General features: G+C 35.3%; 1 protein-coding gene across 2 annotated transcripts in view; it reads left to right on the top strand.

Annotated features, from left to right (window-relative positions):
* LOC131064879 (2-isopropylmalate synthase A) overlaps nt 1-8,654 on the top strand; it is a 112,534-nt gene extending 103,880 nt beyond the window's left edge. For both annotated transcript variants that reach the window (XM_057999210.2, XM_057999201.2), the window contains 4 exons: nt 6,553-6,636; nt 6,775-6,909; nt 7,929-8,074; nt 8,188-8,654. In XM_057999210.2, coding sequence (XP_057855193.2) covers nt 6,553-6,636; nt 6,775-6,909; nt 7,929-8,074; nt 8,188-8,320 — 498 coding nt within the window. In that variant the 3' untranslated portion in view covers nt 8,321-8,654. The remainder of the gene's footprint in view (nt 1-6,552; nt 6,637-6,774; nt 6,910-7,928; nt 8,075-8,187) is intronic.
* Nucleotides 8,655-22,728: the final 14,074 nt, after the last annotated feature.

The following is a 22,728-nucleotide window of genomic DNA, read 5'->3' as shown; positions in this document are numbered from 1 at the left end:
TGGCTTATTTCCAACACCAACACCCCCCCTTAAGCCACACCTCTCGTGTGCTTGGGGCTCCTAGCTTGGACCTAGCTCTGATACCATGTTGAGACATTGACCAGCTAGGACTCAAACCTAGGACCTTCCATACGCTGCTGGGGTGCTCTACCACTGAGCTACTGGCCCCTCTTGGACCAGTCCATCGTCGGTCCGGGTGTGGCTTATTTCCAACACCAACACATTCAAGGGATCCCCATGAATCCAAGGACATGACAACACTAGGAGGAAGGCAAAATGTTACATGGAGTCAGAAAAAAAGGAATGTCTAGTTGATCTCTTCCTTGAAATAATGAAGTTGGTACTTCCAATAGGGATAGGATGCTTGATTTGAAAGATCAATTCCATATGCTTCATGACTAAATTGATAAATAAATTAGAAGCAACAGAAATCTTAGGTATGAATATAATATTCCTGGATATGAAACAAATTTGGGTGGAGGAAATAGAATTGCCTCTTGCTATTTACGTGCAAAATACAAACATGCCTAATCCTCCGCATTTAAGACTGACAAGGGTGGGTTTGCACCCTAACACACCTATATGTTCTCATAGATCTGATCATGAACAAGACCCTATGTTTCATGATGCAGATACAGCCACACAGTCTAAAAATGAGTGTAGAGATGGAGAGATTGATGATAGGATAGATCTAAATGATCATGTTAGGTGAAGACAGCAAGAGATTCAAGCCCAAATTGAGCTGCAACAAGCACAACTAGCTCAAGATGCCTAGTAGTTAGATCAGAATCAGTGTGCTTAAAATGCCCAACAACCTAATCAACTATGGTTCACATGTTCATAATCATCAGTTACCAAATCAGCAACAAAATAATAGACAAAATGTGAGACCTCAGTTCAGAAGGCGTGCTCAAAGATTCCCTTCCATTAGACAGCCCTTGGGATCTAAAAGATACTATTAGTAGGATTTCTTTGGTATACCGGATTTTTTTCAAATGCAATTCTAAATGAAATAAGAGGAAAGATAACAAGATTTCAAGGTAACAATGTGGTCACAGAATAAGAACATTTAACACACTTCATGAATATTATAGATGAGTACAGGATTGACGATGAGGATGTGATGATGAATTTTTTTGTGCAGTCTTTAGAGTAAAGTGCAAAAGAATGATCAGTACAAGAGCCTCATAGACAACAATATTCACTCATGGGAAGAGTTAATTCGAGTTTTTGGATTATAGTATGGGCATATGATAGACCAAATTTGGTGTAAATGAAACGATGGTCGATTTTTACAGCAGGTACCACCGAATCTTAGACCTAATGACTTTATGTGTCTTGTCCTATACGGTGGCGCTTTTGATACCAAAATTGGATGTTGCGTTAAGGACAAGAATCCACAAACTTTGAGTGAGGCCTATGCTATGACTATAAACATTAAGAGCAACACCAGGGCATTTGGAAAGCATATCAAAAGGTTGGATGTTAAGATCTCACAACCGGATAGAGTCATTTCAGGCAAGCCTTTTACTGCTGAAGAGAAGTTGGATAGATTGATGGGACTTATCATCTAATGTAGCAAGGAATGTTAAGGGGCTGTCACCTCACAATGCTGCAACTCATTTCAGTAAAGGTCAACATCTGCATAATAGGTTTTATCATACTGATTGGTCCAAGAGATCACAACCTCACAATAGACAAATGACTCCCAGGCAAGGGGACTTAAAGCATCAATACAAAGAAACTCCTATTCCTTTGGAAAGGGATAATATACATTTCCAAGACACCTCAGTATGATGTAAAAGCTGTTGTCTACCACACGATCAATTTAATTGTCAGTTGCAGTATCAATAAGCAAAAATGAAGAATTCCTCAATGAGGAAGGCACCACACAACATTTTGAGGATGAGATTGATTAGTGAGTATGATTCCATGGAGGAAACTACTGAATATCTCGAATATGGGGCAACTGACCAAATCTTCCAGTATGGTCATGGTACGAACTCAAATCAGTATGAGTTGCTACTCATGATTTTGAGCACTTAAGGGAAGTTATTAAGCAAAAATACAAAGGGACTACACCACCAGCTTAAGAAATATGAGCCCCTACAGATGCAACAGTAAGGCATGTCTAGAGTGGATATCAATTTTTAAAAACAAGCAAGTACCTGCAAGAGATAAGGTTGCTGATATGTCAAGTAGGGCTGATGTAAGTATTGACAAAGGAAGACAAAGGGTGGGAAATCAAACTAAGAATGTCTCAATTGCAAGGAAAATGGTGGAGAAAGGAAAAGATGCAGTACAAAGGTAGGCATCCAAGAAGATGCACAAGCCCAACCCTCATGACTATGCAATACCATCAGGTAGTGCAGTTGTTCCAAAGGGGACAAACATGAATACTTAAACAAAACAAATTCAACCCCATCAAATGAAAGAACAAAATGAAGACGAAGAGAAGAATAAGGAGATAAGAGGTAAGGATCTTGCTTTTTTGGTATAGTCGGGCCTTCATTCCCAATGCCAGTAATTTAACCATTCCACATGATGTCCCTTTACCAAATTACAACCTGTTGATATAGCTCAAGTAACCTTGATATTTATTTCCTCCTGTAACACATTCCAGAACATCTTACACCTTTGACTATCATACATCTTTTGGCACACCTCACTATTGCAGATTTGTCAATGGCTGAAACTGCCACCTTTGTATGAACTGCTGCTCTCAGAAATACTACAAACACTCTTTGATAGTCACTTGCAACCGAAACTATTCATTTTCCCACCTATATTTAAGAGTGCATGTACTTCTCTTTCATGAGTTTTGTTGGTTACAATAGAGGTTATATAGTCTTCTACTCTCCAACTGCACGTACCATAATCATAAATAGCACCTACAACATATACACAATCAGATCAGATCACTTCCACACTCCACTAATAGTCTTTTCAGCAGAATTGCCAAACGGGCACCTTCTATGGCACAATATGGCACACCTAATGTTCTTTGACAGTGGCCAAAACCATCTCTTGCACCCATACCATTCCATGAACATTTTTCCCTAGTCAATCACATAGTGGACACAACATTCTATCAGTTTTGTTCCTCTCCTAGTCATATGTGTAGACACATCCACATTTGGGAGCAATACTGCACATGCGCATACACGTTGTCTTTGCATTCACATGGGGGTAACTCTCTTCACCCCACAGTTCTTCCCATCTGCATTTTTCTTAGGGGGCATAGTAGTAGATTCGTTGCATTCCTCCATCTTCCTTATGCATTGTGACATCCATGGTTGGGGCTAATACACCATGTTGGCAGATATGATATCACTATATGGAAATATCATTATCTTAACAGATTTGATTCTTTACCTAATTTAACACTCATGTAAGTATACTTGTAGTAATTTTGCACTGCCATTGGATTTTCAATTAAAAAATTCCATTTTATTAAAATCTCTTGGAGGGGTAGCATATTACTAAAATTATCATTTATTGTGGCTTCCCTGGTTATTAAATGCAAAACTTTCTCTCCCCGTTATGAGACGTGAGGCAAGTAACCTAAAATGGATGTCTATTTTAGAGTTAGCATGCTATTTATTTTTTGACCTTTGGATCACCCTATTGGATTAATGGTTGAGATTGCCTCTCTTTGGCAATCCATATGTAGAGGGTTTTCTTCATTCGTGGAGATCTTTTGTCTCTCGATGAATGGAAGTGCTCTTTTAAGCATTTTGTTCTTCACACCTTTTCTTGGAGAGTGTGCCCTAGTCTACTTATGCCCTTTAAACAAAAGTGATTTCTTCTTTGTGTATTTGAATGCCCAGTGACCATAGATGCTAGTTGATGCTTTTTTGTATGCTGGTAGGTTTGCATAAAGTAAGTTGAGGCAGCCCCATCGTATGCATTTTCATATTCATGGATGAAAGTTGGTTGCGTGCTAAAGGGAGGGCTGACTGATCACCTGTTCTTCATATCTTGTTTCAGGGTGCACCCTACTCTATTTCTTTGAATGTCATTGGTTTGTCTTCTTCAACCTGTCTTGCTTTGCTTCACGAGTGGTAAGCCAAGTACCTGGATGAGGCAAATTTACATGTAACTAAGAGAACTGTTACTTATTCCCCTTGGTAATCTCTTGGCAACGTCACAAAATGTGGCAATGTGGGAAAAGTGTCGGTGGTGGCCAACTTTATTTTAGGATCCTTTAATTTCTTATTACATCCTTCCTAAGGCCAATAGTTTCATTAGCTTTCAAAACCGTCTTGTTACCTTTTCATGCCATAGTTATGCTTTTGTCTGTAGCCTACTTCATCATCCTAATTGATTGGATTGATATAAATGGAAAACCATTTAGTCTATTGAATCCCAAGCAATCTTACTTTCACATATAAGAATAGACTTCTCAAGACAAAGCTTCTAGTGATGCCTGAAAGGTCAGTATCACTTCTAGTTGGGAATCCTTTGTAAGTTTGTAACACATAAGGAAGTTGACATGCATACATATCTTTTGCTTTGTTCTAGCAATGTTCCAAGATCTTGGTCAATCTGGCCATCTAGGTGGAGATCAGCTCTCCTTATATCTATTTTGCAGGTTCTCAAGAAGCACAAGGCCAATCCTGACATCAAGCTATGCCACATATTTTACATAGTCTCTCTATATCTTGTCAATATCAAACAGTCCTCTATATTAATGGATTGTTAGGTTTGTATTGGGAGTTTATAGACCTGGCTATATACAAGACTTTGATCGTATTTTGTGTTTGGGAATAATTGTATGTGTCTCGATAAGTTTAAATTTCTTTTGCAATTTCAATATGCAGTGATGGATTGAGATTGTGTGCGTATTGTTTTTGTGTTGACTGCTTATGATGAATGTTTAGTTTGGCTGTGTGTTTAGAAATCCCAAGGGAAACACTTAGGAGATTTCATACTGTGTTCGATGGATATGCTCATGACATGCCCCTTCAATAATTCTCAAATTTTAACAAGGATTTTAATGATTGTATAAAGCAATTGGTATAATGCTCATATTTTGAATGTGTGTTAGCCGACATTCTTGTAGGCTGTAGTTGTCATATACTTCTGAGTTTTACTTTGAGATGACCCAGTTCCGTGATTATTGTGTTCAATAATGAATTTATCAATCCGTAAATGGTGAGGCATATTGTCCCAAATATCTGAAATTTTTATTTTTTGAAATGTAAATTTTGAGTTTATTCATTTTTGGGTTCACTTCACTTTTTCCTCACTCGTCCTTTTTCATTTGATGGACCCAATTTTGTATTCTCAAGTTATGTTATATACTGTTAAGGGCACCTACTTAATCAAGCCACCAAGAATTGGATTTGAAGGGAGATCTAGGTCCTTTCTTGCATGTACAATGTCCATAGGGACATGCCCCCAGGGGTGCAGATGTCCTTCCCCACATCCTGAGGGCTTGGGGACTTCTGGGGAATGTCCCATTTTTCCAGGGCTAGGGAGCCTGTTTTATTTGGTGCATAAAAATAAGAAAGGTAACTTTTCAAGGAAAAAAATGGTAAAGATGCCAAAAAGCTAAAATTGGGGAGGATTGTTATTGCAAATTCAGTGCATTCTATTTACTTTTGATGATCTCAATTGCAAGTTTTTTATTAAGTTAGTTTAGCCTCCTTGCCATCACAAAAATTGTGATCTTTTTTATTATTCATGAAACTTTGTCACCCCATCCCCAAAACTGGGAGAAATAGTGCATGCGTCTTGACTTTTAAAAGCAGTCACTAGCAACAAATTCAACCTTCAAGCACGAGAGAGTACTTTATTAACAAGAGATAACTAGCTAGAAAAGAGTCAAAGTGGGGAGTCTTTTGGAAATTCAGTGCATTGTATTTACTTTTTATAATTTCAATTGCTCGTTTTTTTAAAGTTAGTTTAGGCCCCCTTATTGTCTATTAAACTGTGTCACCCTATCCCAAAAACTTGGAGAAATGCTGCACGTTTCTTGATTATTAAAACTAATTGCTAGCAACAAATTCAACCTTGAAGCACAAGAGAGTACATTATTAAGAAGAGATAACAAGCTAGAAAATAGTCAAATTCTTTCTTGCAAGCATCAGGATTGTAGTTGATTTTTGAATGACACATTGAATATCATTGCCAACTGCCAAGCATTTTTGAACATCTAGCTCTATTTTAACTTCAAAAATATCTCCAAAATTGATGTTTTGTCATGAAGAGAGGTTGATCATAAACATTGTTTGTCTTTGGAGAATATTTGAAAACTTTGCCTTGTTTGTTACATTCATGGAGCATGTTTTATGCTTTCTAATGGCTGTAGATGACTTTCGTTACTCAGTTTTGTCTGCCGTGATTATAAAATTTGTTGCTAGAATTTAGTATTGATAATGCTTCCTTGACAAGCTATATTTGCCTTGGCCTGAATTAATTTTTTTATTTTTAGGTTCCATCTCAGATTCTTTTTTTGATCTGAATACTGGCCCCTGTGCTTAAAGTGGAATTGGAACCTAATTAAACACTAGAGAATATTTTACTTAATTTTTGTTCTGTTTGCAGTCATTGTCTGATGGAGATTTGGAAGCACTGATGTCAGATGAAATATTTCAACCTCAAGCTATCTGGTCACTTGCTGACTTGCAGGTAGATAATTTTATGTCAAGGAATTTGTGATATTGTATTCCTTATACTTGCTAGTGAGACACACTGCAGCTTCTATTATCACTATTTTGAAGTATATGAATTGCAAAATTTTAAGGAGTATGAGACATTGAAATGCAGGTGACCTGCGGAACATTGGGACTTTCCACAGGGACTGTCAAACTGTTAGGTCCAAATGGAGAAGAACATGTTGCTTGTGCTGTTGGAACTGGTCCTGTAGACGCTGCATACAAGGCTATTGATAGTATTGTTGAGGTATGGCTGAATTAGCTATTTGTGATCGCTCATAAGACTTATCTTCTTCTATATCAACTTCTATTTTTTCTCTTAAGATCAATGAAGCATATACTGATTGCATGATATGCTTGAATGTTAATTATTGAATTCTTTTTTTCCTTTTTGCTATATCATTCTGTTTGGTGCAAGTATATAACGGATTTCTTTTTCTATAGAAGGTAATGATATATTGACATCTTTTTCAAAATCCAACTATGAAATGTTTATAATAGAAGTTGGAAAAACGAAGATATCTACATGATTTGGATTTATCAGAGATTTTGGTAAGATGTGTTCAAATTCCATTGGTTGTATGATGTGTTTGACTTTGTGCATAGAGTTGGAGGAAAATATTTCTGTTAGTTTTATGGCCTAAAGTTCAACCACCAAATGGACAACTGGAACTTTAACAATCTTTACATGGCATTTGGTACAACTGTGTTTAAACATGCATCGCGTGGGGACCTGTAAGTTTAACAGGTTTCTGATGCCAACCAGTATTTACTTTTCTTAACATATTGTATTTAACGGTTACCAGTCAATGCATGCTTACATCTTACATGCTTATTATATTGAGAAAAATGGTATAGGAAGCATATTATCTTTGTTACATGCTCTAACCTGCAGCTGTGCATTAGAGGCAAAGAGCGGGAATCAAAGTTTTTCTTTTGGTCAATTGAAAGTAGTGTGTTGAATAGTGGATTATGATTTATGAATAATCATAATTTGTAAAGCAATAATTTTTGCTTGTTAATAGTGCAAAAAAATTGTTCGTTTTTTGAAAAAATAGTGAAAGTCTAATGGATGCACTCGTGTGGATGCTGCGATATTTCTTCTAGATTTCTAATCCTGTGAATTATGGAAAGGATTTATTCATTGAATACTAGTAAAAAAATGCACCAATCTAGAATTCATTCCTTCATCCCAAAAGGAAAAGAAATTTGCTTGATAGGCATATATCTTGATTGAAGGAAATATCAAGAAACCATGAAATGCAGGTACCTGTCACTCTTTTGGAGTATTCACTAAATGCTGTGACGGAAGGTATTGATGCATTGGCATCTACAAGGGTTGTGATACGAGCACAGCAAGGACATTCTTCAACACATGCACTTACTGGAGCAACTATTCAACGGACGTTTAGGTGTTTACATTTTTTTTTTGTTATTCTGTTTTTTTCAGAAAAATCTATTTTAGCATACAAAAACATATATTTCTATTTTTTCACCTATATCTGATCATTTAATATTGGAACAGTGGGACGGGAGCTGGAATGGATATCGTTGTCTCTAGTGTGCGTGCATATATAAATGCCTTGAACAAAATGTTAGGATTTCAAGTTGAATATATGAGTTCGGAGAGAAGCCATGCGCGTCGTGTCTCTACGTGAAATTCACATTTGGCCAAGCATCATGCTCGGTATATTTTATGTTTTAGTTAGGTCAATTGAGGAAGTGAATATCTGTAAGCATATCATCTCATTGATTTTGATCACGGTCAGATTTGTCTTAGATTTTTTTTCATTTTTTCAAAATTTCTTACGATTTTTTTTGTTATGCGAAAAAATCTTCAACATTGTAACCCTGTATGCTGAATGGAATACTTGAATCATGATATTCTACGTTAGCGAACCCAAAATGTAAGGAATGAGTACCTACTGTCTGTTGTGTCAATAACAAGGTTTCTTTCTTAATAAAGATGCCATTTGAAAAAGTTTGAAGCTAGTGATTATATTGAATTAATGAATGATTTTAATGACGTTCATGAGACTAAACAGTTTATGGGACCAAAGCAACCATCTTTAATTTCTCTTGAAACTCTTTTCCATGTCAGATCTCCTGCTATTAATCTTAACTAGTAGGCTGGCTGTCTTATTAATCATATCTTCTTCAAATAGTTGATGCATGTTGTCAACCTTCAAACTATCTTTGTACTGATTACAAATATCCTCATAAGCTGTGCATTCCATGAAGAAATGCCATTCCGTTTCCACTGCTCCCTTATTGCAGATAATGCAAATTCTTTCTTCCCAAGTTTCCTTGGGTATCTTCCAACCACCGGTTTCACATCTAAGATGATGTGATTCTGTCTTCAATTGTGCAACCAACAACCTCGCTTTCCCTTTAATAGCTGCACCTAGATCTGTTTTTTCACCATGAACATTTGTTAGGTTAAACTCTTTGATATAGTATGTTTTTTCCCACCCAATTTGATTTGTCTACATGGCAGTACTAAATTTATCAATCACATAACTTTTCATTCCATCATTAGTGTTAGGACATTCTTGCAAATTGATGCCCCACTTGTTAATCCATTTGTTGTTCTGCTTCATCCATGTTTTTCTCCTACGACTTAGCACCCCTTCCACAACCATTTCAGGCCAGCAATGGTTATCCATGTTTTCAACCTTCTTTAAATAGCCTAACTAAATGAATTGGTTAATCTTTTAATGCTTTAATTTAGATTTTTCAATTTTCTGTCAAATTTTATATTATCTTTTCATAATGTTTTTCTTTCTGGATTAGATTGTGTGATAATTTTTTGTATCAACGTTTCGGATCACTCTGTGATCCATCTTCAGGAGAAAAGAGAGCTAAGAGAGACATAAGATGATAAGTTGCAGACTAAGACTAGTTTAAAAAGAGGATTAGGGATAGTGATGGGAGGGGAGGGATAGATTGCCACAGGACTCAAAGTGAAGAGGACCAAAAAATAGATAATAAGAAAATTAAAAATAGATTAAGAGGGGAGGGGGAATTTTTTTATGGTACAATGTATAAGAGAAATAAAATTACATGACACGTAAGAAAAATAATAAATATCAAGCAATTGTTATAATATCTAAGGAATGATACAAAATAAAATATAAAGATATGCTACAAATGAATTATAAAGAAAAGATAAATAAACAAGATGCAATGCAAGTGGGAAGACATAAAAGAATTAACATAATAAGATAAAAAAATCAAAGAATTAACTACAAATAATATTAAAATTAGATCAATAAAAAAATTTTTTAAAAAAATTAAGAAACAAGCGAAAACAAAGAGCCAATTAAAATAAAATAATATCAAAAAAATGGATTGCACAATATATACTCAAAAGGAAAAACAATAACAATTGAGATAATTAATATATGAAAAATAATGAGAAATTAAAAAATTAAAAAAAATTAAGAAAAGAATTATGTACTTAAAAATATTATGAAGAGTATTAATAATTAAATTATTAAATATAAACTCAGAAATAAAACCATTTGATAAAAAGGAAAAGAAAATAAGAGAAAGAAAAGAGTTATAAAGATACAACTAAAAAAGCGTATATATATATATATATATATATATATATATATATATATATATATATAAAAGAAGACTAGTAATACATAAAATAATAAAAATAAAAATAAAAATGTACAAAACAAATAAAAAGGAAAGTTAATAATTAACATAGGAAGCTAATAAAGAAAATAATAGTATTATTTTGAACAAAATAATAGTATGTATATTTCCTCGTGAAATTATAAAAAATATATTGTATTTTGTGTGTCTGGATTTTGTATATATATGGAGTAAGTATCTATCCTTGGTATCTAGCCATTGTTTTATATCACATACAAACATATATATGCAACAATGAACTAAGACATAAAAGAAACTAATCAACCTACTAATATTATTGCAAACACCTTGCTTGATATTTGTAAAAAATGAGGCTACAATGGCCAAGGTGAGGAAAAAATTGAAACAATTCAAATAGAGAAAATTTCCAATTGAAATTGGGGAGGCATTTAGAGTCAATGGTGAAATCTAGCAATGCACCTATCTAAAGATAACTGTGAGAACCTTGTTTGTGACCTAGGATCATGTGGGGTTGTAAAATGCAGAAAATAACTGTAGACAAGCAATTAGGTAACTTAGTGATTATAAAATACTCGGTGCAAGTCAATGTGTCAAAAACCAAAGTAAATATTTGCTAAACAACTTAAAATTAATTCTAGATGTTGCACAATGGTCACCTAGAAAATCTTAGTAGATTGATTTGAAATACTCATGGCAGTGTCAACAATGTAAACCAATGGTTTACCTAGATAAATAGTGAGCAAGGAAGAGAGAATCAGTGCAATGCAAGCTCAAAACTTTGACATGAAAGCAACAATTGTACAAAGCAATTTGGAGATGAAGATAGGAAGCAAATGATCTACAGGGGATAAGAGCAAAATGAAGTAACTAGCCTCAAATGGTGATTAATGTATGCTTTGAACTTGAGGACAACTTGAGCATTTCATTTTGAGTGAATGATAAAATTACATTAGTGTCCATGAATGATCAAGAATTGGTCAATAATTTATATTGGACATCTATTACAACGACGACGAAATGGGACAAAAGAGCTCTAGACCCAAAGCAAACACAAAAACAAACAAAAGTAAGTAAACAAAGAAATAAACAAGTGATTAAACCTAAAACGAGAACCTTGAAACAAGTACAAAATGTTGTGTGATGGGAGGGCCTCTTAAAGTGGTAGGAGCAGATGAAGATTAGAGTAAACAACCAAGGAAGCAAAAATCATTAGGTGCTTGCACTCTGATGCATGTTGGAGATGATGTTGTAGCAAAATTAGGTGTAAAAACTACCCCTCAATTACTAGTTTTTAAAATTTTATTTTACAACTACCAATTTAATTGGCCAAGAATTCTCTAGCTTAACTTAGGAAGTGTTGGCATCAAAAAATTTCCAGCCATTGCCACAATTTACATGTACTCAAAAGTGGTAGGTGTTATCACAATAGCCTGCACCCTTGTTGAGCTATCAACTCAACAACCTTGTGATACATGGAAACAAACCCGAAGTGTGGGACCTTGCGCAAGGGGGTTGAATCTCCGGAGAAGGTCGACTTCCTTCTCAATCTAGGTGCAGGTGTTGAACCAACTCAACACTTCAACACTTACTCCTAAGCCTATCCTAACAACTCACAGAGGTCAAGGGAAGAGAGAATTGCTTGAAATAAAAGGAGGTGATGCACCAAGAGGAGATTGTTCCTCTTCCTAGTCGAAATGACATAAAGAATCAACTAAAAATCCCAGGAGATGCACAAACTTCAGTTGTATGAATGACCCCAATGCATGTATGGAGGTTAGAATTCGTTGAATGCCAAGAGGCGAGAAGGTTTCCCACAAGTCACACTTAGAAATAAGTTAACACAACATAAATGAGAGAAGAGCCACAAAACATACACCTATGATGAAGGTAAGGAAACATACACAACATACATAAGTTTGAAGAAAGGCAAGAATTGTGATTTCAATTCATTATAAGGCCAATAGCCAAACTTACAGTTGCATAAATGCAAGATAAATACAAGAGAAGTGAAAGAGCATAGAATAACTCAAGCTAGCAGGGAGAGAACCCTTTACAATGAGGCTTAACAACCTTTATATATAAAATTGGTTACAAGAGTGATCATGACCCCTGTGTGTCACTCTGGGAGTGCAGGGAAGTGCATGCACTTGACTTCTGTACATGCAAGCAACCTAGCCATACCCTGAAAATGCAACCCTAAGAAGGGTAGATTGACCGACCTTCCAAAGTCAGAGCATGCAGATATGACATAAGTCACCACAAGCATAGCCCTAAACCTCTCTTGATGAAAATCTTGCCAAAAACATTAAATGCACTCTTGTGGCTCCACAAAAGAAGGTGCACAAGTCACAAAAGTCGTCCGAGCATTTAAAGCTTTGAGTGTTGATCACGTCATCCGAAAGTGTTGCCAGCCGGAAAGAAGTCTGAGGACTTTGGAAACTCGGGTTCCCGAAGTGGGGAAGACAAGGAAAGAACCTCGAAACCTCGGGGTTCCGGGAAGGAGAAAGGAGAGCAGCAGAGAACTTCGGGATTTCAGAGTTTCGAAGAACTGAAAAAGGGCTAAGGAAAGAACTTTGGAACCTCAGGGTTCCAGAGTTCCGAGAAAGAAGGAGGGAAGTAAAGGAAGAGAACTTCGGAACCTCGGGGTTCTGGAGTTGTGAAGAAAGAAAGGAAGAAAGGCTAGGAGGGAACTTCGGAACCTCGAGGTACCGAAGTTCTGGAGAAGGCAAGGGAAAGGAACTTCAGAACCTCGGGGTTTCGGAGTTCCGGGGAACTGAGAAAGAGGCAAGGAAAAGGCGGGACTTAGCAAAGGAACTTTGGGACCTCGGGGTTCCGGAGTTCCGAGGAAGGGAAGAAGAAGAGAAAGGAACTTTAGAACCTCGGGCTTTCGGAGTTCCGGGGAACAGAAGAAGAGGGGGAAAGAAAGGGAGGAACTTCGGAACCTCGGGGTTTCGGTGTTCCGGGGAAGGGAAGAAAACGAAAAGGGAACCTCAGAACCTTGGGGTTCCGGAGTTCCAGAGAAGAAAAACAAGAGAAGGCAAAGAGAAGGAACTTCAAAACCTCGGGGTTTCGGAATTCCGGGGAAGGAAGAAAAGGCTAAGGGAAAGGAACTTCAAAACCTCAGGCAAGGCAACACCTCATACTTCACAATTCTTTTGCTTTTCTCCTTGATCAACTGGGGCAACGCTGGTCCATGGATCGTATCTCTGATCGGTTCTTACTGATGGACCAAGGGTGTCATAAAATGACAATAGTAAGCTTCTAATGTTAGTGTCATTTCTAAAATTAGACCTAGACTTTGAGGGTTCATTTATGATGCCCATATGCATCCCCTTTTGGGAATCAGAGGCTTCATAGTTTGTACAACAATGATAGAGAGAGTTCGTCCTCTTTTGCATGGGATCTTTTATCTCGTTTAAATCATGACAAATAATTAAGCATAAGTTTTACATTTAGCCCAATTATAATAGCATGAAAACAAGTTATCATTAAGTATTAGTTTCATATCAATCAATACCAATCATTAGTGTACAAACACACAAATTCATAAAGTGGTCATATCATTCCAAATCCCAAATTCACCTAGTGATTGGCTTAAGCAACTCTACTTACACATAGGGGACCAGTTCACACATCTCATAAATACAACTGTGACCAGTTCATACACACATCACACGAACAATATTGACTAGCTCATACACATCACAAGTACAATAATGATTAGTTTGTACACACATCATAGGTACAATGGTGACTATCACAAGTACAATAGTGAATAGTTCATACACACCACAATTATAATAGTAATTAACTTGTATATGCATCACAAGTATGATAGTGACTTGTTCACATGTACATCACATATATCTAGTGCAAATGATCTACACTTACATCACATGTTTACATAAAGAACAATTGATAAAGTGGGAATGAATGCAACCTATTGCATGCATTATCCCACTACCTAGTTCACAATCACATAAGATTGAAAGCATATCTCATTTGGAAAAGGAATGTCAGTGCATCCCATACTACACTAGGTCTTGTCATTTTTCCAATCCACTCTTATTTGTGTTAACAATCAAGTAATCTATACTACTTGATGTCATCACTTGTAATGGGATAAGTAACAATGTGCACACAAAATATGAGGCTATTTACAAACATGCACAATGAATGACTAACTTATACATAATGGATAACTAACATTTACCCTTTTAGTGCATCCTAGATAAAAAGGGGATGGCAATGCATCACACTCTACACCATGGGCCCCAACCTTTTCCCCATTCTTCAATATTATTCATTATGATGACAAGCATCCCATACTACTAGCGACAACATCATACAACAAGGAAGAGTATTCTATGTATCCCATATTATATTAGGGATCCACCCTCCATCCTAAAGGCCATATAGGTGCAAGTGAGAATTCCTTTAGTAGTGAACCTATCCAACTTGGTGGATTCCAACTTCAATTGCCCTTAAGCCACCGACAAGTTTGACCACCTAGGAAGAAGTAGTTTTCGACATATAACACCTTGTGACCTTAGTGGTATTGACCTTGTGACCTTTGTGATATTGTTAGCTATCTTCTTCACAATATGGGGTAGCGCTTGGCATCTATCACCCTTGTGTATTGGTGACTACCTACCAACCCTCCTGATACAATGATTAGCTTCAATTTTTATTACTTGTGTGTTAGGGGCACTACCAATTCAATCTTTCTTATATCATAACTTTGGTAGCCCTTGAGAATCTTTTGCCTCTATGAACCAAGTGAATGTTGACTAATCCCTTGTAGTAGTTTAAGCATCGACCATTATCATAGTCCAATGATTGTTTGTCCTTGCCCAAATATCTTGGAGGTTCGCACTTTGTGGGGGTCTTATAGCCATGTGCACATAATCTACACATAACAAGGATTCACAAGAATTTCTCAAGTGTACCAAGATATTTATATGCCAAAAGGTGATTAAGGAGTCTATTCATATAGTGATATAGGTCTGAAGTTATATTTTACAAACACAAACATGACATTGAACCCACACAAGATGACCTTTATTGAGCATGTATACAAACAAATATTGACTATATAGTAGTCATCCATTCATTTCATTCAAATTGTTAACTAGAACACACTATTTGAAAACACATTCTTTATCAAAAAGATCCAAGGCCAAATATCCAACCTTAATAATATATATAGTTCTTGCCTATTTGTGGCATAGATAATATTAAGGAATGTCATCCCAAGTTTAGTCCAAAATCAAGCACATAGCTACAAAAATTAGACCATTTGCACCCCATAAGAAAATCCATCGATTTCCTCATTAGACCTTGTTATTCAAAATTTACATCATTATTGGATGATTTTCCAAGTTCTTTTTACTCATCTATAACCATTTAACACCAATTTCAACCTCAACTAAAGCCTACTAAAGAGGGTATGTCAAGCATAGAGAAACCCCCAACCTTAGAGCGATCCCCCTGAACCTTCCCTTATAGACTTGTGGTTATAAGGGCATCTTTTGTCCAAGGATTCTACATGCCTACTTCCAAATGAGATCAAAGTCACGCATAGTTTCCTTTCAAGGAAGATATAGATCTCAACTTGGATCTTTTACTGCTATTAATCCAAAATCATTGAGAGCATCCCAAAATCCTTAGAATTATCAGTCTAGGATATTATGCAACACATACACATCCATTATCAGATTCTATTTTTAATTTACTATTCAAACAAAGGGAGCACCATTATCAATTATTTGGTTTAGGCCTTTGCTAAAACCCATCTTAAACAATACACCTTGGACATTAGTGTCTTATAGAGATAAAATATTGGAATCAGATCCATACACAAATAATGCATAACAATAGCCACTATAGAGTAAAACTTGTAACATCGTACCATAGGATGACCATTAGGCAAAACATCTCCACTAGGCCACATAAAAGTCATCCTATCTTTGAAAGAAATAGAACCATAATTAGAAATTTGTTGAAAGCATGATCAAAACGCAAGTCAAACTCATGACAATTGTCAACACTATACCTATCAAATCTTCATTTAAAGATATATACTCCCTAATATCTGTATTAATAATATATCCTGAACCTTTTGGTTTCATTTATCTTATGGGTTAACCTCATAGAGAATCAAAGGGGTATAAATTTTTGTTATATTATGCTAGAATAAATGTAATTGACATATTAATCATTGACCAATCAATATTAATTCACATGTCCATGAATGTAATGATCTAATAATTTTCATATAGTCAATATGTAGGCAATTCACTATTACCAAGAACTTTCATTTGGGAACCCACCCTTTTTTCAACTAAGAATTATTTAATTTTCACTCTGAATTATATTACAACCAAGTATATATTTTTATATAATTAAAACCAAGGTGAAACATATTTACACAATATACCCACCTTTTCTCTATATAAACATCAAACATATATAGATGCATCCATTGATAATATGATGAAATATCAATGAACAAACGCTAAGTAACATAGTGCATGATCTCCTAATCAAATGCATTAAGAAAGAACCCACAAACAAATTATTCTATGTAGAGTAATTTTTAAAGAGAATTTTTGAAATAATAAAATGTGAGATACTAGAACTTCATTGAAGTTGAATGAAGATAACTTAGAAACCGATACTATTTTAGGAGAGTAATTATGGAGGGGTATACTTACTTCTTGAAACAATATGGAGTATATCTTTGACGTAGGTGTTGGGAAGCTCTATAAGATGGATTTTTTTTAATCTCTCTTGCCATTACAGAGGAGGGCATCACCATTGATGCCTTGAACGAAAATGTGAAGGACATGAGAGACCCATATACAAGCAACAACTTAGAAAGGTATTCATGTACGTTGGGTTCTATCGAATGAAGATGGGGCTCGTTTCCGTGATTTATTCTTGATATGAAGATCACCTTCTTTTAAATCTTGTTCGTGTCATCTCCCATCCATCCCCTTTTATGACTTATCTTTTCACTAAAATAGTTTAGTTTTCACTCAAAACTCCGCTAAAACACAGAAAACATTTTCTCCTCTTTTCGTTCTTTGTTTGACAATCGTGTTTAAGGCAATGATGCCTTGTAAATCGATTGAAATAAGAAAATCTTGGTGTCTTTTTCCCCCTTTTTCCCCATGTTGAGATGATATTACTGTTTGAGTTGTCATATGCAAAATCTTTGGCTTTACGTGAAACAAGTCTAGACCTTTTTCCATAAGGAGGGATTTTGTGTTTACAACAAGGTTGGACTCTTTCACCCAAGTTTGAAACAAGGGATCGAATGAAAAAATCATATTTTGGGCTTGGAAGGCTTCCTCACAAAGTTGCTTACATCGCCTCCACACCATGCAACGCTTCAGATAAGTTTCAATATACAAAGTTCCTTTTTTTCTTTTATTGTAGAATTCATCTACTTTGTTTTGATGCCTATCAAAGTTCTCATTCGATGTAGCTAGGGAGAATGCTGGCAATGATTGTGGATTTTGAGTTTTCTCTTGCCAATTGTGTTTGTTTGAAATTGTTTTAGCCTTTTTACAAACCCATTTTGTGAATATCTTGTGTGCTTGATGGAAATTATCCTTACTTTCATTTTGGCACATGTAGGGAGGGTTTCGACAAAGGTCGTGGAGTTTGGTTTTTCCACATTTATGTTTTCCTTTTTTCCCCATGTTTTGGGAAATCCTCTCCATGTAGCGCAAGCAAGGAGGATGTAGTCAAAATTGGGTAGTCTAACATTTGCACCTATTGAATGCATAAACTCCCTTCACTTGCACGTCTTGTTTTTGGCCCCTCCCTTGACTTGAATGTAAGGGTGCCATGCCTCATTAAATGTGGAGTCTCCCTTGTCTTTTGTTTCTTATGAGATTGTTTCGGCTGAGGTTGGGGCCTTTTCGGTTGAGGCGTTGGCTATGATCTGATTGCTATGTTATTTAAGAACATTAGAGAATATGGAACTGTATAATTGGTCCAAGATGGCAGCAGAAGAGAAATTAGATTGAAAGAAGAGCACGTGGATGAAACAAAAGAAGTGGATGAATAAGTGGGGTATTAACATAAATGAGTGTCCAAATAACAAAGGGGAAATAAGAAGGTACATGCAAAGAAAATTCAAAGGAAGCATGTGGACATGGCAACTTGGCAGGGAAAAAGCATACTATGTCAAACATTTCAATCCCACATATGACCATACTCAAAAGAACTACATAGGAGCATTAAAAAAATGGAAAGCAAAAATGTTAATTGCCCAGCTAAGAACTAGTTCACATCAACTCAGAGGTGAGACTAGAAGATGGATGATACCTACAGAAGAATGGACAAATAGAAGATGTTGTTATTGCACCCAAGAAGTAGTGGAGATGGAATGACATTACATCATAGAGTGTTTTGCCTACAAGAATATTCAGGTCAATTACATTGAAATGCTAAACGTTAGCACCATGAGTAACCTATTTGAGGAATAAAAGATAACAAAAGTTGCTACCTATTTGAGGAAGAAAAGATAACAAAAGTTGCTACCTATTTGAGGAAGAAAAGATAACAAAAGTTGCTAACTTCTTGATCAAGATACATAGTAGAAGATCTAAGATACAGAAGGAAAAATAAATTAAGTAGTTGGAGTGTTGTTGGACCCTTCTTTGTAATTTTTTTGTGCTTATAGCTTTGTTGGCTATCCACGGGTCCCATAGGTTGTTTGGCCTTGTGGACGTTATTAAATAATACATTCATTCATTACATGGAGGCAACTGATGAGGACGTGACATCAGGCTTCTTAAAATGGTTTGAGTAGATGAATATCAAAGTTGGCAACCAAGGAAAGACGCAAAAACCATAGGTGTTTGCACTGGGCCACATATTGGAGGAGTCGACATAACACGAATAGCGAACTATTTATGTGTAAGAATTAGATAAATATAGAGAAGCAATAATAAATTGAATGTTCCATAAGAAGTCACAAGGTAATATGGGCAAACTAGCCCACAGTGAGAATGCATGAATTTGATTAGAACCTTTTGAGACAATTGATTATGCGAGGGAGAATAGAGATAGCAAAATCAATCAAATAGTAAACCTAAAGTCTATCATAGGTGGTTATGTAGGTAAGAGCCAACACTTTTTTTTGTTTTGATTAGAATGATATATTCCGAACGAGTTGTATATCTTTATCAAAGGCTTGAGGTATGAATAGGGCAAGGTAAAATCACAAAAATAAGGGTGGGATTGAATCTCTCTAATAACATTTGATACAAAATTATTGTAGATAAGAGTATTTTAAATTATATTATATTAGGAAGGATTGTAAAGTGAGGCAATAATTTTTAAAATATCTTTTATATTCATTAGTTTTTGAAAGGGTTTGTCAAGGTAAATCATTGTCATCTTTTTTTGCTTTTTTTTTTTTTAATTTCTTTTTTCGTATAGTGACTTTCATGTATAATCAATGTAAGCATGTTGGAACATAGTTCAAGTGGTTCAATTTATTGTATTTTGTATTTCACTTTTAAGGATTAAAGTGTAAGTCTTTTATTTAGCTAATTAAGTCTAATAAAGTGTAGATAAACACTAATGATTTGATTTCCAACTCATCTCTTGTAAGAGATGAGGATTCTTTTTGGAAGATCATATTTTTAGTTAATAGTATATAAAGATAGGAGCAAGATAGAAGAATGTAATATACAAACAAATTTTCGTGCAATTGTTAGATCAATAATTTGTATAGAAACCTTGTAAGGTCTTGAAGGTGTGAACTTTGCAAATTAGTTTTATGCTTTTGAATTTTAAGTTTCAATAGTTGTATGGTTAATGCAATGTTAAAAGAATGATCTTGTTTATCAAACATTATGACTTCAACATGTTGCTTGAAACTTTAGATTTGTAGGGATTTGCATTTTGTTAGTATAGCTTCTCTTGTAAAAGTTTATCAAATGTTACTTTTGCCTTTTATTTGGTATTATAACTTAATGTAAGCTAATATTTGTGAGGGGGGGAATTTTAGCCTTTGAGAACCTTTTTTTAACTTGGAACTTTATGTATGAAAAATCTTCTTGTTGATAGATGTCATTGGATTCTCATGAGGATGGGCCCTTGGTTATGACAATAGAATATTGGACAAAGATTTGATAGAAAAATAAGAAGTCTAATTTGACTTTGTCTTGACTATTCAATGTTGTTGAATTTATCAAGAGAAACCACTTCTAAGGAACTATCTGTGAAACATGATCTTTGTACTAAATAAAGTCTCTAGTTAACAAACCTTTTATTAAGAAGTTGTGTTCTTTTAGAATGGGTGTTGAACCTTATGGAAAAAAATTAATGCATTCAATATTATGATAATTTTGTTAACCTCTACATTAAAATGAATGTAGAAAATAAATGTATTACCTTATGTTGTTTGTTTGATTCGTGAGATAATCTTGCTATGGCTACTAGTAATACCTTAACTAAGTAAAAATTTGAGAGATAGTTGTGGCCTTGTTACAAGTAAAAATGAAACAAGAACCCATGGAAGACGTTACAAAGAACACCTTTTTATGAGTTTGTTTCCTTGAGAAAGACATGAACAATTCAATAAATACACAATCAAAGTCTAATGGAAATGATGATTGTGGTAGATCTTGACATTTTAAGAAGCAATGTAGGTTTAAGAAGATTGATAAAGGAAAGGTGTCTTATGATGCCTATTAATGAAAAATGACATCTACATTCAAATAATAAAAATAAAACAAATAATAATCATATCATTGAGTTAATTTAGGAATATATTATAATATGGATTTTATAAAGCCTCTAAAATATACGTTGTCGAACTATTATCTTATGAGAATTTAACTAATTATTCTATAACAAAAATAAAGTAGTCACTAAGGTGACTTTATGAAGGTAAACTATACTATTCCAACCCCCCTTAAGTTTTACCTTCCATAAAACCAAAAAATATGATTGAAACAAATAAATAAATATTCTTTTAGGTGCCTTTTATTTTGGAAAAACAATTCTTGAACCAAGTGTAACTCCATCAAGTTGTCTTTTACTCCTTGGAAAGGTATGTGTAGCCCCTAAGCTAATTTTTTGCGTTCTTGGATAACCACCTCTTTGAACTCTCAAATTATTAGACAACAATTCATTGCTCCATCAAGTTGTCTCATGACCCTCAAAAGGATATAATTCTCTAGATCCACAACTCTTGAACTATCTAGCAAAAATACATATTGATTTCACTAGATCTCCGCCTTTCTTCAAAAAACAAACTTCACAATATATGCATTCTTGAATGTGCAAATTGTCTAGGCATGGATTTTGAACCTTCCTCTCCAAGATGACTTGCTTTGAAGCCATAGGTAATTCTACTGGCATGTTCTTGAAGGTTAACGAATCTATTGCTAGTATGGGGCACTCTTCTTATGCTCGCTTTTTGGTGAATGTTGATTTGTCTTTGCCCCTTCATGGTGAGGTGGTTTTGATGGTGGGGGAACAACCTTGGTCTCAACTTGTGGATTATGAAGGGCATCCCTTTCCACTGCCATCGTTGCTTTACTACTGGACATTTGGCTTCGGCCTGCTCTTTGGGTCACCAAAAAAACCGCCTTACTTGGTGGAAGAATGTTTGCAATGATCACTTGATGGTTAAGGATTTGGCCCCTTCAGTGGTTGCCTCTTCCCACGATTTTGAGGAGTACCCTATCGAGGAACTTGTTGTCCATTCTATAGTTCCTTCTAGGATACTTTCTTATATTTGTTCTCTTCCTATTGCTCCTCTAGCTACCACTCCTTGCGCTATAGTTGGCCACCTCTCCCCCTCTCCTTCAATTCTTCCCCTTTCGACAATTATTCTCCCTGCAATGGGTTCCCCTCCTCTTCTTCTCCCTCCTAGTGGAAGCTCAAAGGACAACATTGCCTGGACAATTGTTTGTAGATGGAGGAAAGGTCTGACCCTTGTTGTTGATGCTTATCTCTAGTTTAAAAGCTTTGTTTTTTGGTTGTTTCATCGCTCATGAGGCCCCTATCTGCTGCTTGTTTGGTTGTTAAGTACAAGTTAAGGCCCTCTCCCGTTTTATCTAATCAGAACATCAAAAAATGAAAGTAAAATATAAAATATATTTCTCATACAAAGAATCATCACTAAGTGAGAAGTTGACTTAAAATAATATAAATCCTCCAACCTCTAATATCTTCAACCAACAATAAGTATCCATCCCTAGTATATTCAAAACAATAATCTTCAACAAACACACCATTTGGGTGGTCCTCATCCTTAACATAGTCCTCAATACATGCTAAGTTAATATCATTTTATTTTTCTTTGATTTTGTAATAACCCACTCTTACATAACCCAAGAATTTTTTACTATTTTTTTAAAAAATTTATTTGATTGTGTTTGATTCAATCGCATACTTTGGG

This window comes from Cryptomeria japonica, chromosome 1, assembly GCF_030272615.1.
Source record: "Cryptomeria japonica chromosome 1, Sugi_1.0, whole genome shotgun sequence".
Classification (NCBI taxonomy): Eukaryota; Viridiplantae; Streptophyta; class Pinopsida; order Cupressales; family Cupressaceae; genus Cryptomeria; species Cryptomeria japonica.
This window is presented reverse-complemented; position numbering and strand designations above follow the sequence as displayed.